At 35.0% G+C, this 18,673-nt stretch overlaps 1 protein-coding gene and 1 pseudogene across 2 annotated transcripts; one reads left to right on the top strand and one right to left on the bottom strand.

The window, feature by feature from the left end:
• Positions 1 to 6,718: 6,718 nt before the first annotated feature.
• On the top strand, positions 6,719 to 7,966 carry LOC107808017 (uncharacterized; annotated as a pseudogene).
• Positions 7,967 to 12,290: 4,324 nt separating this feature from the next.
• LOC107808016 (putative inactive heme oxygenase 2, chloroplastic) lies at positions 12,291 to 17,966 on the bottom strand. Of its 2 annotated transcripts, none has more exons than XM_075226186.1 (5): positions 17,313 to 17,966; positions 16,294 to 16,517; positions 13,539 to 13,646; positions 13,314 to 13,446; positions 12,291 to 12,766 (listed from the first exon to the last, which is right to left on the bottom strand). In XM_075226186.1, the coding sequence occupies exons 1-4, from the start codon at positions 17,914 to 17,916 to the stop codon at positions 13,354 to 13,356; spliced, it is 1,029 nt and encodes a 342-aa protein (XP_075082287.1). In that variant the 5' UTR covers positions 17,917 to 17,966; the 3' UTR covers positions 12,291 to 12,766; positions 13,314 to 13,353. The 2 variants fall into 2 exon arrangements, with proteins under 2 accessions (XP_075082287.1, XP_075082288.1); XM_075226187.1 differs by having other exon boundaries at positions 12,291 to 12,770.
• Positions 17,967 to 18,673: the final 707 nt, after the last annotated feature.

Raw genomic sequence — 18,673 nt, forward strand, 5'->3', positions numbered from 1 at the left:
CCACTGAAACCACCGAACTAACGAGGCCTCTTATCAGACCTCTGCCCTCTCTCCTGCATAAGAACCATCTCGATCCTCCTGGCGACATTAGCAGCCTCCTGAAAGAAAATCTCACTTACGATTTCCTTGGCCATCTGAAGTCTGATAGGGTGAGTGAGTCCCTCAATAAACCTCCTCATTCTCTCTCCCTCCGTAGGTAGTAAAAGGAGAGAATGACGGGCCAAATCCATAAAACGGGACTCATACTGAGTAACAGTCATACTGCCCTGCTGTAGACGCTCAAATTGCTTGCGGAATTCCTCTCTCAGTGTGATAGGGAGGAACTTCTCTAGAAATAGCTGAGAGAACTGCTCCCAGGTAAGTGCAGGTGATTCAACTGGTCGGGTCAATGTGTAATCTCTCCACCACCTCTTGGTGGAACCCGTCATCTGGAATACAGCAAAATCAACTTCATTGGTCTCAACTATACCTATGTTCCGCAGCACCTCATGGCAGCGTTCAAGATAATCTTGTGGGTCCTCAAAAGATGTACCACTGAAGTGAACTGGAAAGAGCTTAGTGAACTTATCCAGTCTCAATAAGGCCTCAAAAGACATGGCGGGCCTATCACCGGTCTGTGCCGCAACAACTGGCTGAACTACCCCAACTAGCGGGGCTACTGGAGCCTCATTCTGGGGAGCCATCTGCTCCGGAGCGGGAGTAGTGGGAGTTTGTGTTCCTCCCCCAGCCTGTGAGACAGCTAGTGCCACTAGAAATGTACCATTCTGGGCCACTCCCTCCATAAGACTTATCAAACGGACTAGAGCGTCCTGAAGTACAGGAGTGGCTATGAATCCTTCCGGGACCTGAACCGGTCCAACTAGTACATTCTGAATTGGGACCTCCTCCTGAAGGTCTACCTGAGGTTCTACAGCAGGTGCAGTTGCTCGGGCTCTGTACTGAGCTCTACCCCGGCCTCTAGCACGACCTCGGCCTCGACCTCTACCCCTGGTCATAGTAGCCACCGGGGGTTCTGGTCCCTGTCCATCGGTAGAGCTATTACGTGTTCTCACCATCTGCGAGAGAATAAGAGTAAAAGGGTTCAATCATCGATGATGGAATAAAATCGCACGACAGAATAAGAAAGAAGTGATATTGTTCCTAAACTTCATAGCCTCTGAGAGTAAGTACAGACGTCTCCGTACCGATCTTTCAGACTCTACTCAGCTTTCTCGTGACTCGTGAGACCTATGTAACCTAGTGCTCTGATACCAACTGTCACGACCCGAAATTCTCACCTTCGGATCGTGATGGCGCCTAACATTTCACTTGACAGGAAAGCCAACGTTACAATAATATTATCCATTTTTTAAAACAATTTTAAATTTATTAATAACAAGGAAGCAAATGCGGAAGCAATTTTGAAATAATCCATAAAAATAACGGTGTCTAAATACCATCCCAGAATTTGTGTCACAAGTGCACAAGCTTCTAGAATAAATACAAATAAAAGTCTGAATAAAGTAAAGCTGTTTGGAAATAAGCACACAGCTAAAGTAAAATAGACGGGGACTTCAGAACTATGGACGCCATGCAGTTATACCTCAAGTCTCCTCCGAGTAGCTAAAATCCGAGCAAGTCTATGGCACGCCGCTGGGACTAACTCCAAAATATGCACAAAAAGTGCAGAGTGTAGTATCAGTATAACCGACCCCATGTACTGGCTAGTGTTGAGCCTAACCTCGACGAAGTAGTGACGAGGCTAAGGCGGTTCACTTACATTAACCTGTACGCAGTATTAATAACAACCACAAATAATAGAAATAAATCAGGTAACTCGTTTATAATAATTGAAGCCAACCCAGCAGTCATAATCCATTATTATTTCAACCAATTCTGTTGCAGCGTGCAACCCGCTCTCCCAATATTTTCCTTTCAATCAAGTCTGTCATATATTTATTTCAATCAAGTATATATATAGAATTTTTAATAAGTCTGTTGCGGCATGCAATCCGATCCCCCAATATTGACTTTTCATTAACTCTATTGCGGCGTGCAATCCGATCCTCCAATATTAACTTTTAATAAGTCTCTTGCGGCGTGCAACCCGATCCTCCAATATTAACTTTTAATAAGTCTGTTGCGGCGTACAACCCGATCCTCCAATATTTCCATTTCAATTAATTCTTACAGAAGAAATTTCCCCAATAAATGCAATAATTAATATAAAATCATAAGACAACAAGCATACAACAATTATGATTTAATTATGAAACAAACAATGACAAATAGCAAATTATTATAGAAATAAGGGAGAAAATAGGCAGTTTAATATTTAATATGCTAAATGTCAAATAACAATTAAAACACATAATTCAAATAGAATGTAACAATTAATGCAGGAATTCAAGAATTAATATTTGACAAAGAATAGGAGAGAAACAATTATTATAATAATTAATTTATGATTTAAAATAATTTATGATTTTTCAAGTAAGGAGGCAAACAATTAATTTGACGACGTATAGACACTCGTCGCCTCGCCTATACGTCGTTCACATGCATTTCACATAACAAATAATTTAAGGGTTCTATTCCCTCAAGTCAAGGTTAACCACGACACTTACCTCGCTTTGTAAATTCCAATCAATTATTCAACCATAACTTTTCCTTTTAAATTTACCTCCGAAAGCTTCAAATCTATTCACAAACAATTTAATATATTCAATACTAATCATAGGAATTAATTCCATATGAATTTATACATTTTTCGGATAAAAATCCAAAATTCATTAAAATATTCGACAGTGGGACCCACGTCTCAAATCCCGAAAACACTCGTGAAATCCGAACACCCGTTCCGATACGAGTTCAACCATAAAAAATTTGTCCAATTCCGATATCAAATGGACCTTCAAATCTTAAATTTTTGTTTTTGGAAGATTTTATAAAAATCTGATTTTTCTTCCATAAATTCACGGATTCATGATATAAATGAGTATGAAATCATGAAATATAATCAATATAGGATAAGGAACACTTACCCCAATATTTTTTCGTAAAAATCGCCTTACCCGAGCTCAAAAATGGGAAAGAATTGAAAATGGGTCGAAACCCCATTTCCAGAACTTAAGTTTTGTTTCTGGGATTTTTACCCTTCGCGAACGCGGTCAGTGCCTCACGTTCGCGAAGCACATTTTTGTGCTTCCAAAACTTTGCTCTTCGCGAATGCGAAGGCAATGTCGCGAACGCGAAGTCTTGCCAAATTTACCCTTCGCGAACGCGATACACCCTACGCGAACGCGAAGCTTTAACGCTTGGTGCCCGGCCAGGCCTCGCCTTCTACGCGAACGCGAACGCTTCCACGCGTTCGCGATGAACACTGCCCTCTTCCCTTCGCGAACGCGAAGAGTAAATTTCACCTGCCTCCAGTTTCTTCTTCGCGAACGCGAGCCACCTCTCGCGAACGCGAAGAAGGATACCAGAAGCAGATTTCTGCAGTTTTTTCCAAGTCCAAAAATGGTCCGTTAATCACCCGAAATCAACCCGAGCCCTCGGGGCTCCAAACTAAATATCCACCCAAGTCCTAAAATATCATACGAACTTGCTCGCACGATCAAATCGCCAAAATAACACCTAGAACTACGAATTGGACACTAAATCAAAGGAAGTTTTCAAAAAAACTTTAAAACTTATATTTTTACAACCGGACGTCCGAATCACGTCAAATCAACTCTGATTCTCACCAAATTTGACAGACAAGTCATAAATATTATATTGGACCTATACCGGGCTCCGAAACCAAAATACTGACCCGAGGTCAATAAATTCAACATCAATAATTTCTTAAAACTCATTAAGCTTTCAAGCTTTTAATTTTTCATCAAAATTCCAAATCTCGAGCTAGGGACCTCGGAATTCGATTTCGGGGATACACCCAAGTCCCAAATCACATTACGGACCTATCAGAATTGTCAAAATACTGATCCGGGTCCATTTTCTCAAAATGTTGACTAAAGTCAACTTAGTTAAGTTTTAAAGCTCTATTTCACATTTAATCCATTTTTCACGTAAAAACTTTTCGAAAAATTGTACGGACTGTGCACGCAGGTCGAGGAATGATAAATGATGCTTTTCGAGGTCTTAGAACACAGAATTACTTATTAAATTTAAAGATGATATTTTGGGTCATCACATAATCATTCATCATCATTTATCAATTGATGAGATTTCTGCCATTGACCAATTATTTGTTTGGTTGGAGTTACGTTCTTATTATTAAAATAAATCTTTCATAACATTAACAAACTCACCATCTTTCTACCTATTTAAAGGCTCTTGATTACTAATAAATATTTTATCCGTCTCAAATTATTTGTCGTATTTCTATTTGATATGCCCTTAAAAAAATTAGTTAGAAAGAATTTGATTATTTTACCCTTATTTATGTCTTTAATATAATCTTTGTTCATTGAACATTTACTTTATTTATGTGCCATCTCCATCTTCAAGAATAATTACTACTAAAGATAAAATGAAAAAAAATTAATTAATTTTGTCTTGAACTTCTAAAATGACAAATAATTTGAATTATCTATTTTTAGAAATTACGATAAATAATTTGAGACGGAAGAAGCAGAAATTAATTCCCTTATATTAGTCATATATTGGCTTATTTTAACTCTAATTCCTTGTCTAGTTTTACTTTTAGAATAATTAATAGTACTGGACCAAAAAAAATGGACGAATCAATACTTTAAATTAAAAAGTAGTATGTCTTGAACCCAAATCTAACGCTTAGTGGTGAGATGTTTAAACTTTAAAATTTGAATTCCTAAAATGAGTTTTAACGTAAAAAAAATAATTCTTATATTTGATTCCTAAATATTAGGATTTTGAATTATAAAAGGAAAATTCTAGTTTATTTAAATGTCCTAAATATTGGAATTTTCTACTATAATAAATAAAGTTTTAGTTGATTTCAAAATCTTAGATATTAGAAAATTAATAAAATGACTATTTTATTCAATGTGAGCTTTATTTTTAAAGGGTAAAAAAGGAGAACGACATTTCGCTAAGGACCTTCATGCTTTTAATATAGTATAGATATGCAATGTTATATAATAACAATCAACTAATTTAATATTTAATAATTCAAAGAACAATTTTTTTTGTATATATAGGGTATTAAAAATTCAAAGTCTGTGGCTCGAGATATCGATAAACTTAAAATGGAGTCATACTGAAATAAAGTTTTTTCGGCTAAATAATCATTTAAATTTTTAGATAGCCGATTAAAGTAAATTTTAAATTAAGGATAATATCTTCACTTGCATCATTATAAAGACAATCATTATTGAAATATATATAAAGTTTTAGAAATTGAAATTTCAAAATAGAAATATTTTTTAAAAGATAATATCATACCAAATAAGAGTTCAAGTCGTAGTAAAAGAGTCATGTCGTAACCAAAGAATCATTTGCTTTGCCATAAATATGAGTTATTATTTCGCTTTGTGGCTATTTTTAGGTTCCAATGACACCAATGAGAATAGTGCAAAAATAAAATTATCACTACTAGATTTGAGAAAATGTTAATCTTTTTTTATGTAGTGTTTCTTAATTAATATCTAACGATTATCTATAATTATTTCGAAGGCTTAAATTTTAAGGTTATTTACATATAATTCAAATAACTCGGAAATTTAACATGTTTAATGTCAAGTATCAAAATAGAGTCATACTGGAAAAACAATTCACTAGCTAAAGAATTTTTTAAATTTGTAGATAGCCAACTAAAATGAGTTTTGAATTAAGGACAATATTTTCACTTATATTATTATAAAAATAATTATTATTGAAAAATAAAATTTTAGAAACTAAGATTTTAAAAAAGAAATATTTTTAAGAGATATCAACACACAAAATAAGAGTTTAAGTAGTAGTAAAAGAGTCAAGTCATATCCAAAGAGTCATTCATAGTCTCAATATTTGATTGTTTTGCCATAAATATAAGTTATTATTTTGCTTCTTAAATATTTTTAGGATCCAATGACACCGACGAAAATGGTATCAAAAAAGAAAAATAGAAGAAATGGTTAATTTTTTCCATGTAGTGTTTATTATTAATATCCAATGATTATCTATATTTACTGAGAAAGTTTAAATTTTAAGATTATTTACATATAATCCAAATAACTTAAATATTTGACATGATTAATGTCCGCACATCCGCGCGGGTGCTAATAATAGTTAACTTATAAAGGATAAACTTTTCTTTTTTTAGGTTAAAAAATATTTTGTTACACTTAAATGTCCAATAAGGGAGACGTGCAAGCCAAAATCTCACCGAAAGGTTTGTGAAATTATCCTTTTTAAATTGGGTCGAAGGAAAGAATATAGTTATTAAAGCAGAAAAGAACGGAGGCTGATGTGTGGAAAGCTTCTATTTTTTGTCTCCCCAAATTTGATTGTAGAACATAGAATTGTGAGATTATTTCCCCGCGTAGAATGAATAATTTCTCCTTTTATATTTTTGGAAAATTTCTATATTTCTATGTCGAGACCTTTTCCCGTTGAGCAAAAAAACAAATCTATTTCCTGAACGGAGAAGGTTAGAACTTAGAAGCTTGCAATCCTTTATTCAACAGGAGAAGGAAACACAGACAACTATTTATATTGCACTGGACAACAAACAAACACACACACACACACACTTTTGCAAACACAAATCAACACGATACTCCACCAAAAACTGGAGAATGAAAAATCAAAGACTCAGCCGGCCTCAAAACCGGCAAGTTTCGCCAATAGGCGGCGACGCCTCTGCTGCTATGCAGGAGAAACAGGGTTCTATACAAATTCCAAAGAAGAAACTCTATTCTTATTTACAAGAATTATACAAAAAGAAAAGTTCCAGGAGAGAAAACGCGCTAAGGACATTGGTAGAGGAATTCGAGACCAATGTTCGTTATGAATTTGCCAAGAATAATTTTTTCACTTTAGTACATCGATGCCAAAATTGTTTGAAACGGAGTTCTGCACTGGAGGTAGATCTAGCATTACAACTTATAGGATTAGTTGTACTGACTCTAGGTGCAGGAGATAATGCACATGAGATTTATGAAGAATCACTAGTCTTTCTTCCTAAACTCCTCAATTCCAAATTATCTCACTCGGTCGAAGTGTTAGAGTGTTTGTCTATTGTCACTCTTGTTGCTGCAAGAGATTTTGTAGACACAGAAAGAACAATGGAAATTATATGGCAATTCATGAATCAAGAAACCAAACATTCATCGTACGTGACTGCTGCAGCAATATCAGCTTGGGCTCTGCTCCTTTCGGATATAAATATATGTAGAATTGGTCACAAAAAGTGGAAAGAATTGATCCCTTATCTTCTAAAACAACTAGAGGAAGGTGATGAAGATGTTACTGCTGCTAGCATCGACGCGCTTGCTTTAATTTTTGAAAAAGGTAATCTTGAGAAATTCTCAATTCAAACACAAGAATATTCAAGCAAAAGGACATGAAAAATGACATTATGAAGCATGTAAAGAGAGCAAAACAAGATGCTTCGAAAATTCTGGAGGATGATTACAATAAAACAGCTACTATTACTTTATGTGGTACGAGACTTACCTTTAGCACCTGGTCACAATTGAAGCAGATGAATTACATAACAAGATTTTTAGGCTACGGTTTTACAAATCACATGATGGAGAACAAGCACCTTCACGAAGTCTTTCACTTTGTACCTGCAGAAACGAGATATAGTAATGCCTTAGAACTATATAAATCTGAATATGAAGAGGGAGCTGTTCGGATTTTCTTACCTGAAGTAAGAAGAAAATGTTGCAGAAAGAGGATTTATATGTCCCCTAATTCTCTGCTGAACAAGGGAAAGACTAAGTTGATGAACAAGTACAGGAGTATTGCAAAGGAGACCAAGGCTGGGCATTACCATGCTGAGGAAGAGCTCGACTGAAATATTGTTTCTAATTGTTATCTTATTTACTTTTTTCAGTTGTCTTAAATATTGACCACTTTTGATATGTTCTCAACGAGTTCTACCTTAATCAACTTATATTATCAACTCTTCTATCAGTAACCGTATGAAGTAAAAGCTGACAAATAACTTGAGACGTTAGGAAAATATGCCTAATCATAGCAATTCTTATAACCTTATTCCAAGACCTTGTAATATTGCCTTCTCAGAGACAAATGTAAACACTTACACGTAAGGCTGTTCAACGGGAGGATGCCTTAAAGGTAAATAAGAAAGATCCTAAATAAAAAAGAAAATACCTACCTTTCTAATGAGATGTGATTTGTCTATTTCATTTCGCAACGGAAACTATTCTAGGAGAAGTTCGAATCCGTTCCGTTCGGATACTGATTGGTCTTGGTTTGATATGGTTTACGCGTTACTGATTCCCGGAAGATTTAAGATCTCCATTAGCTAAACCCTTTCTTATCCTGCCTTTGGATTCGTATTTGCCGTGATATTACTTCCCCCTATTCGACGATTCACTCTTCCTGGACTTGCTTGACTCGTCCGAAAAAAGAGGGAAAGTGCTCTAAGACCTCTAATGCAGCTAGGGGAGTTTAAGGACAAACCAAATAAATGGGATGGGACGGGACGACATTTAGCCGGAACGGTGGCAAGACGGGGGATAAACGGAACGAAACGGTAGGCCCATCCCATCCCGCTAACAAACGTGATGGGACGGGACGGTTTCACGGGCCTTAAGTGAGCTGTTTTTCTTTTAAAAAAAATAATTATTTAAGCATTAAGTTTGGCAACGACTAGTTTTTTGACAATGACTAAGTATTTAATGTTTGCTACGGCTAGTTTTTTGACTTATTTAATAAACTTAAAACTTAAAAAATTATAAAAAAATTAGGAAACTAAGTAAAGATTTATAAAATATTAAAACAAAAGACTTGTAATGAAATATTTTAGTAATTATAATAAAGTTATAATTTATTTAATATAATTTCAAGCCATTAAGTAACTAAGTAAGAGTGTAAGACAATTCATAAAACAATTCAAGGCTTAGAGCCTTTTATTTTATTAATAGAACTTTCAAATTTCATATACAAATATAATTCTTTTGAATATCACCTAATTTACGCAGCCACCTTCTAGGAAGGGTTCGGTTTGAACTATGCCTCTTAGTAGCGAATTATAAATTATCATACTAATAGTTGTAAGCTCTTATATAGCTTCGTTGTAACTTATCTATAATTTCTCTCGGACATTGTTCTGGAATTGGCAATGTTGATTGATGTTTCATGAATTCCATGCCGTCATCGCTCCCAGTGCTAAATATCTCATTGTATTCTTCTTCTTCCTAGTGGTTAATTTTTCAAAATCAAGATTTCTTCTTTCTGAATTAATCCAATCTCTGAATAATACGGAAATCTTTAGGCTGTCCTCCACTAATGAATGTCTATGATCTCCGATTTGAAATCTTGCCGCATTAAAAACACTCTCTGATGCTACTGATGATTCTTGAATAGTCAGGATATCTCGGGTCATTATTGAAAGTATCGAAAAAGCCTTGTCACACTCCCTCCACCATACCAAAAGTTGTTCGTTGCCTTCTTTGTCTTTAATACTTTCCAATCCTTGATTAAGATAAGAATCACTACTAGAAAATGGCAAATTTCCGACCGTCAAATCGGTCGGAAATCGAGCTTTTTGACGGATTACCGACCGAAAAAGGTCGGTCGGAAAACACACGCTCGCAAATTTATTTGCAACCGAATCGGTCGGAAATTTCCGACGGATTTGGTCGCAAAATGAAAAATAGGACGCGCTTAAATATAAGAGATTTGCGACTGAATTGGTTGGTAAATTTCCGACTGATTCGGTCGCAAATTTAAATAATAAAATAAATACATAATTTAAATTTCCAACAGAATTGGTCGTAAAATTTGAGAATAAATAAATTTTAAAAAATAAAAAAATTATAATTTGCAACCGAATCGGTCGCAAATCCGGGAAATTTTGCGACTGATTAAGTCACAAATCCGCTCCAGATCTCAAAATTTTTTTGCAGAATTCTCCTGTATTTTTAACTATACCATATGTCAAATAAAACAGCCAACAATCTCAAACCTAGATTCAATCAAATTCTTCGACAACAATCTAAAACCTAGAGTCAACTACCAAATTAATATGAAAAGTGTAATAAAAGCATAATAAGAATAACAATTAGTTGCACAAAAAAATCAAAAGGTGCATACTAATTTACTCTCTTATTTCTTAGTAAATAATCCAAAACTTGTTCCACTATTAATTCTTTGTGGCTTTTCGAGTTTTGATAACAAAGATACCGTGAAAAAGCGAAAATTACAAACACTAATTTAAGCAAACAGTGTGTTTTTCTCTGTGAAGGTTAGCAAAAAATGGAAACAAAGAAGAAAAAATAACTGACCGCGAGAGGGGAGAGAGAGAGAGGTGTCGCCGGAGAAAGAGGGCTGTCATCGGAGCACCGTGATGCCCGGGGGAGGGGGTTTCCAGCGAGGAGAGAAAGAAAAGAGAGAAGGAAGAAAAGAGATAAAGAAAAAAGAAAGGGAAAGGGACCGGGGGGGGGGGGGGTGTTTAAAAACTATTTAAGACTAAATCGGTCGAAAATTTAAAAAAATAAAAAACAATTCGACTAATTTGGTCGCAAATGAGGTCAACAAAGTCAGACCTCGTTTTAATAAATTTTTGCGACCGAATCGGTCACAAGTTTTTATTTTTTCATTTTTCCCACCGAATCGATCGCAACTTTTTAATTTTTAAAATTTTTAAAATTTTTTCGACTGAATCGGTTGCAAACGAAGCCAACGAAGTCAGACCTCGTTTTAATAAATTTTTGCTAACCGAATCGGTCGCAATATTTTTTTATTATTTTATTTTATTTTTAATTTTACCGACTGAATCGGTCACAAATGCTTTCGCGATATTTTCCTCCAAAATTTGCAACGGATGTAGACGGAATATCCGCAGTAAACATTAATAAAAAGTTAAAAAAAAATATTTTTATGCCATTTCCAACAGATTCCGTCGGAAATTTCCGACTACTTTTTTCGGTCAGAATATTTCGGTTGGAAATGGGCCGTTTTTTAGTAGTGAATCAAGTTCATCATCAATAGATGAATCAAAACCTATTATATCATCCATACCTTCCCATAGAACTTCTACTCTAGCCTTAGAAGTAGAAGGAGCAGTTTTACCACTTGTTGTTTCCATACCTTCCCTTGGAGGCAGCCTTGAACTCCAAAAGTGAAGAGCTTGCTGCTGTGGAGGCGAAAAATGCCTAGCTAGAATAGAAGTACAGGAAAACTATCGAGCATAATAGGCTCTTTAGTTCAACTGTTCGCGAGCTTGACGTCAGCCTCAAATCTGCTAGATCCGCCCGAGAGCAGTTTCACCACCTGTTCTTCATACTCAATAAAAATATCATTGCCAAATTGTCTTTGTAAAATTTCATGATCTAGTTGTTCTCCGAAATTAATATTATAACATGCAGGGAGTTGGAAAAATGAAGTTTCATCAACATGAGTCATTTCATCTATATGTTTTCTAATTCTAGGAGAAGAATTAGGATTAGAACTAGGGTTATGATTACTACTACAATCACCTTTACTATTTTTTTTAAATAGGACAAATACATTTTTAGATGTCATAATTTAAATACGAAATTAAATTTAAAAAGTTAACACAAATTAAACACACAAATGAAATACGAAAATAGAACACGTAAAGTAAACACAAAAATTAAGCACTAAAATGATACGCAAATATTAGGAGATGGAACGAGTGCACCATGATTAAATATTGAAACTTGAAGAAATTGCCCAAAAGATTGCTCCAAATACTTGACGAATTAATTTGAAGTTTGAAAGTTGCTCCAAATATTTGCCCAAATACTTGAAACTTAGTTGATTGTGAGAAAATTGAGAGAATAATATAAATAGAATGTAAGAGATTTGAGAGACAATGATTGATTTTTGTGGGAAAAAATAAAGAAGGATGAGGTATTTATAGTTTAAAATAGGGCCAAAGTATAATTTAATAAACTTAGGAATTATATTAAAAGTTTGGAGGTGGGGGAGGGGGTGTTTGGGGGGAGGGGGGATTCAAAAAGAAAAAAAATTTAAAAAAACACATGGGATAGGCGGGACAGGACGGAACGGGATGAAATGGGCATCATGTCCCATCCCGTGTACCGTTTAACATGGGCCCATCCCGTTTAGATTTAAGTGGGCCGGGACGGGACGGCCCGTCCCGTTGGACAGCCTTACTTACACGTGCAAAAAAGAATAACACAATTATCATTAGTCTTTCCTCCACATCAAATCCCAAATGTTACATTTGCTAAATAAATGCCTCTAAAATGGTTATGTCCTAGAACTTGATTTCCAGCTCCTCGAACACACAAACCACACTGGCTCTCTTCTGTTAATGGTTTCGTGGCTGGATTCTGCGCATGGGGGTTGCACCTTTTTGAATACACATACCATAAAAGTCATTCCACCAGGCTCCCTTAGGGACCTCTTCTAATGGAAAATAAGGAGATTTTAGGGAAGCACCTCTCCCCTTCAAGTTTAGAATGCTCCCAAGGACTCTGCAAGTTAAAATCAGAAGACCAGGGAAAGAAAAGAGTAAAGCCACCTGCCTCCATCTGCAGCTTGAACGGTGACCAATGACAATCCTCTCAGTCTGAATCTTTCCATTTTGATGCAAAATATGCACAAGTTGTTCGCGACCATGACACTTGTGAGCCAGCTGCCTTGCCATGAAAGGAGATGCCCATTAGGAAGAGAGCGAGTTGAGATATGGAATTATAGTAGAGCTTAGTAAGAGGATCAGCCGACTAAAGCACATGCTTTCCAGCAGCTATGAAGACATGATTAAATGGCCAAAACATTGTAGAGTACATGAGACCGAGTAGCAGGAGGGAATTGCATCACAAGTTCAAAGTGAGCTACATTCCCTCGAGGGAATGAAATCACTGCTCCTTCTGATTTCAATAGTAAGTACAGTGATGAGAGTTAAAACGACCATAATTGACTCCAACAAGAGAGAATGGCTTCCATTAATAACAGGTTCATTCCACAAGAGAAGACAATCAGGATGTATAAGTACTATTACAAGATAATCGAGCCAAAACATAGAGCCCGGTAGAACTGAACAAGATGAAGAAATAATGAGTACTAGATTACTTTCTAGGCACATAATCAGCTCTTATTGAAAGACCAGATTCACATGACATGTGGAATGAAATAGATATCATATTAGAAATCAGGTTAGTTTAGGATTGAAGTGACCTCACCATTGAGAAACCAAGTTTGATCTTTGGATTGGAACGGTTTTTACAGGATGATTAGCCGAACAATCTGACCCATAAACCGGAATGCCTTGGTTACTTCTCTCAGACACTTATTCTTGGTATCTCTAGACCAATGCTGCAATAAAGATGCAATTGATAAGAGAAGCAGTGAATGGTGATTTGAAGCACTGAAACAAAGTCCATGACGCAAAATTCTTAGGCATTTACCTTTGCCAGCATGTTGAATTTTTCACGCACACCTCGCAACAACTCTTCTGCATCCCCCTCCCACTTGTGGAATTCCAACTCTTTTTCCTCTAAGAGTTTCTCAAAGGCCTAATAACATTAATTCAGTAATATAGATAACCAAATATCTAAAATACTGAGTTAGAGGAGTTAACTTGCATATTGGAAATCTTAGAGCCAACATAAATTGACAAAATGCAGGCAAATGGTAATTCAAAGTAACTCATTAAGCAAATTAGTAAAACAAAAGTGCAATAAACTTCAGTATAATAAAGGCCAACCCCGGCAATTAGAAAACTTTATCTTCAATGGAAAGTGGTCAATCATCACAGAACAAGCAAAAACTTACCAAAAACAATACGGAAAAGGGCCAACAATACCCCTAACGTAGTGAAAATGGCTCAAAAGTACCCTCCGTTAACCTTTTGGTCCACAAATGCCCCTAACATTTGTTTTTGGGCTCAAACTTACCCCTATATCTAACCGAACTAACCTGGTCAATTTTTTGACTTTTAACTTCGGCATGTGGCATTTTCTTAACCCGCTACGGGTATTATTTGTATTAAATAAAACCCACCTGTATATTTTAAAATACCCAACGACCCTGACCCGCTCCTATATATTTGGACGGTCGGCTAAAAATAATTATATTCACTAGTTAAATATATAAAAAAATATACACTGATTATATATAAAAATATGTATATTATACATTAATATTTTAATATATATTTTACATGACATTATTTTTAGGAGAAATTATACGGTGTAGTTTTCCCTATTAATTATGATCTATAACTCGAATTTATTAAGTAAATCTGACAATGAAACGATAGTTTTTGTTAATATTTTAGCTCTATCGTTATATATTAAAACACTATTAGTTCCCATTGAAAAGATCAAGTGAAGTCCATTAATGTGTTAAGCATTTGGATATGTATATAATTAATGGTTTTAAAGAATTTCCTTTCCATCTGTTTCTTTGCTTCTCCTTTAGAAGGTCATATAAATAGAACATTATCATTTTTATGTTTGCAAATTAAAATTTATATTAGTTAAACTTGTTAAGATCTGCAAAATTTGAAGGGAAAACTACACCGTATAATTTCTCCTAAAAATAATATCATGTAAAATATATATTAAAATATTAATGTATAATATACATATTTTTATATATAATCAATGTATATTTTTTTATATATTTAACTAGCGAATATAATTATTTTTAGCCGACCATTCAAATATATAGGAACGGGTCAGGGTCGTTGGGTATTTTAAAAGATACATGTGGGTTTTATTTAATACAAATAATACACGTGGCGGGTTAAGGAAATACCACATGGCGAAGTTAAAGTCAAAAAATTGACCACGTTAGTTTTGTTAGATATAGGGGTAAGTTTGAGCCCAAAAACAAACGTTACGGGCATTTGCGGACCAAAAGGTTAACGGAGGGTATTTTTGAGCCATGTTCAATACGTTAGGGGTATTGTTGGCCCTTTTCCGAAAAAAATATTTATTGAACAAGCCAAAGTTTCTCCTCTTTCTTTTTAGTGTTATATATTTTGGATAAGTCATGTGAAAACCAAAGATTCAAGATGGTAAGCAAAATAAGAAATTTACCTAAATTTTAAGCTAGAAAAATTACAAAATAGTTATTATTTAGCTCCTTATACAAAAAAAATAGATTGAAGGTAGGGGTAAGGTCTGCGTACATATTACCCTCCCCAGACCCCACTTGTGGGATTATACTGGGTCTGTTGTTGTTGTTGTATACAAAAAGAAATAGATGTTCTTCAGTTCCTTATAAAAAAGAACATAGCTGTTATTTAGCATTTGCTCAAAAAATGACCAGCCATTCCAAACTCTGCACCATAGTAATGTACAGTTGCAAATTGGTTCATTCAACTTTAGTAGGAGTATTTGATTGATTTTCTAAACCTAGCTTAAGAGGCAATCTGGATCAGATTCCATCTTACTTTGAGTCATTTCTAGATTAGAACTAATCGAAGGAGATGAGAATAAGGCTGTTCTGATTTTCAATTTGCATCTTTATATTTATAGTCCTACCTAAGTCATAAATTAGTACTATTCTCAGCTTCAGCATTTGCTAGACAAGATAAGAAATTAGAGCCACATAATAATTACTAAAGCCTGGACTGACTAACATTACAAGTCACTTCACCCCCCGCCCCAAAGAGAAAAAGGAAATAGTCCAAGGTCCATCAAATGACAATAAGGAGTATATATCCCTGAGTAACCTTTAAACATGTCAAAGACACCATGTTGTTTTCAAAATAAATGGTTATTATGACGAAAAGTTATAGGCTCAAACTGAAATTCAATGAGTTAAACTCTAAAGATGGAAAAAGGATGCATTCAGTTGTGCTACTTCCCAAATTTTCTTAGCTCATAAATTGTTCGCTTCAAGCGTTATTTTCTAAGCAAGGTCTTCATTTTCTGTGTATCAATGGGAACGTATGTTATATAAAGAATCTCAACATGAGGCAACATGATTTGACAATAAACTAAAGCTCAAGACAGACCAAAAATTTTCAACTCAAACATGAGTTCAATATGTAATTAAACCCTTAAACTGGAGATTTTTCACAAAGAGAATATTTAAAGAAAGACATTTGAAGATGAAGCTTAATTTAATACTTCGTTTCATCATTTCCAGATAAATGAAAACTCCACAAAAACACTCAGGGGACAATGACTAACACAAGGAAGTTGTTACCTTTTTGCCTATGAGTTGACCTCCTGCTATGTGCGAGAAATATATGTTATAGAAGTGGCTGAGAAATAAAGGAGGAGTCTTTTCTGCCAGTTCCTCCAGATAACTGGCGTAACTGACTCCAGGATTGCTCGGTTCTGGAATCTCATAGCCCTGTTGGCTAAACCAATCTAGGTCTTTCGATATACATTCCGCTCGCTCCAATCCAGTCCTTCTGAAGTAGGCATCTAGGTTAAACAGCAAATGGCATAACATCATTTGAAATCCAACAAGCAATATGTCCTAAAAGTCTTTACCGTGTTCCTTTTTTTTTTAACCACAAATAAATTAAATGTCACAAGGGAAAATTAGTAACTGAGTTGGTTGGCCATTTGAAATTTCACCTTGTTGGTGAAGGTTCGATTCCCCACCTTCTAATACCCTCCCCTGTTTCCCCTTCCCCTATATTCCCAATCAAAAAACAAAAAAAAACAGTCACTAACATATTAGTAACTCAGTTGGTTGGCTATTTGAAATTTCACCTTGTTGGTGAAGGTTCGATTCCCCACCTTCTAGTACCCTCCCCCGTTCCCCTTCCCCTACCCCCAATTAAAAAACAAAAAAAAACACTCACTAACATATTACACTGTTTGTTTTTTCCTCTATCATGAAAATGAGAACCAAAGAGAACCAACAATTCTTAACAAGTTTTTACATAGTGCAAAGAATCTAAAAACAATACAGCACAAACTAAGCATTTAGTTAAACTTTCTTGGTCTTATTTTAGGGCAGGGGAGGGAATAAATTGAAAGTTCAAGACTTTTGTCATCAGCACACAGGTTGAAACTTGGTGGATAACGGAACAGGCCCGCCTCTATCCTTCTCCACTTTAAATACCAGGCTTTTGTAACATGTGATGTGTGCCTAACCCACACCCACACATAACGTGACGCGCCCTTACCACTAGAGCAAAAAACTGGGGCTGAAAGTTGAAGACTTTTTGATGAATGCAACATAACGAAGAAAGAAATCATAGCACTTACAAGAAACATCACTGGAGTCATCAACAATGCGCTCAATAGTAGTAAAAACAAGCTTGCTATCAACAAGATACTTGAGAAAACCTTCTATACTTGGCTGCCAAGTCTCCTCACTACCCCCATCGCCACCTATATTATTATTATTATCCTCTTCTGAAGAAGCTGATTCATACCCATTATCACTCTCTGATGAACTGTTTTTTCCTTTGGAATTACGAAGTTTCATAGCAACAAACCTCATCTCTTCAGTAATACCCTTTTTCTCACCTGGGTATTGCTTTCTGTACCTTCTCCTCTTCCTCTTCACTGGTGGCTTCTTGGCTAATGATGTAACCCCATCATCTCCTTCTTCGTCTTCTTCTTCTTCAGTTTCAGTTTCAGATTCTAGTTCTGATTCTGCGAGTGTAAATGATGAGGTTGTGTTGAAGTTTGAACATTGAAGAATAATGGAAGCTCGGTTCGTCCACTTTGGGTTTGTGGAGATTGACGGTGAAGAAGAATATTTAGTAAAAAGTTGGGGATTTGGGATTTTAAGGAGCAGCAAGGAAAGGGAAGATTTTGGTATTGGGGTTGAAGGACATGAGCAGTAGCATGTCAATGTTGCCATTTGTGTCTCTCTCAAGGGTTTTGGTCTCTTGCTCACTTTCCTCTGTTTAAATAAAGGAGCCTAGGTTTGTTAAATACCAAATTACGGTACCGAAATCAAAAATTTTATTATTTGTTATTAGATATTTTGTTATTCTGTATGTTATTTGGTTTAATTTTAAAAAATATTAATATTAGGTAAGGTATTTGATATTTTAAAATAAAATACCAAAATACCGATATCATACCAAAATATATATTATATTGCACAATACATATATTATTAATTATAACATAAATATAAAAAAATCTAAAATTTTACTTTCCTTTATTTTCTAAATTCATCAATTAACTATAAGAAAGTAACAATACATTTCTAATGATTAAATTTATCCTTTATGTACAGTTTTTTCTCTCGGGATTAATATTTGCTTTTGGATAAATGTTTTGTCAACAAAGGTTTTTAGTTTTGTACTTTTGAGTACTTTAATTAAGAATATTACAGTCTATGACTCTACGTACTAGTTATTATTCAAATCGAATAAATTGAATCGAATAAACCGAAATCGAAAGGAAAAAAATCGAATCATACCGAATTTAATTAGGTACGATATTGGTATAGAATTTTAAGAAACCGAATACTGAAAAAACCGAACCAAAATATTTAAATATCGTACCGTACCGACCGACGATTAAAGTAGCCACAGAACAATTCTTGTTAATTCGATAAGTTGAATGTGATATGGTCACATTTGTAAAATGTGATTTATAAGTGGCAT

Source organism: Nicotiana tabacum, chromosome 12 (assembly GCF_000715075.1).
Source record: "Nicotiana tabacum cultivar K326 chromosome 12, ASM71507v2, whole genome shotgun sequence".
NCBI classification, from domain to species: domain Eukaryota; kingdom Viridiplantae; phylum Streptophyta; class Magnoliopsida; order Solanales; family Solanaceae; genus Nicotiana; species Nicotiana tabacum.

Coding starts and splice junctions, on each gene's coding strand:
- LOC107808016 (XM_075226186.1), bottom strand. CDS start 17,916: ATGGCAACATTGACATGCTACTGCTCATGTCCTTCAACCCCAATACCA. Junction 16,518..17,312: donor TGACTCCAGTGATGTTTCTT/GTAAGTGCTATG, acceptor TGTTTAACCTAG/ATGCCTACTTCAGAAGGACT. Junction 13,647..16,293: donor GTCAACTCATAGGCAAAAAG/GTAACAACTTCC, acceptor TAATGTTATTAG/GCCTTTGAGAAACTCTTAGA.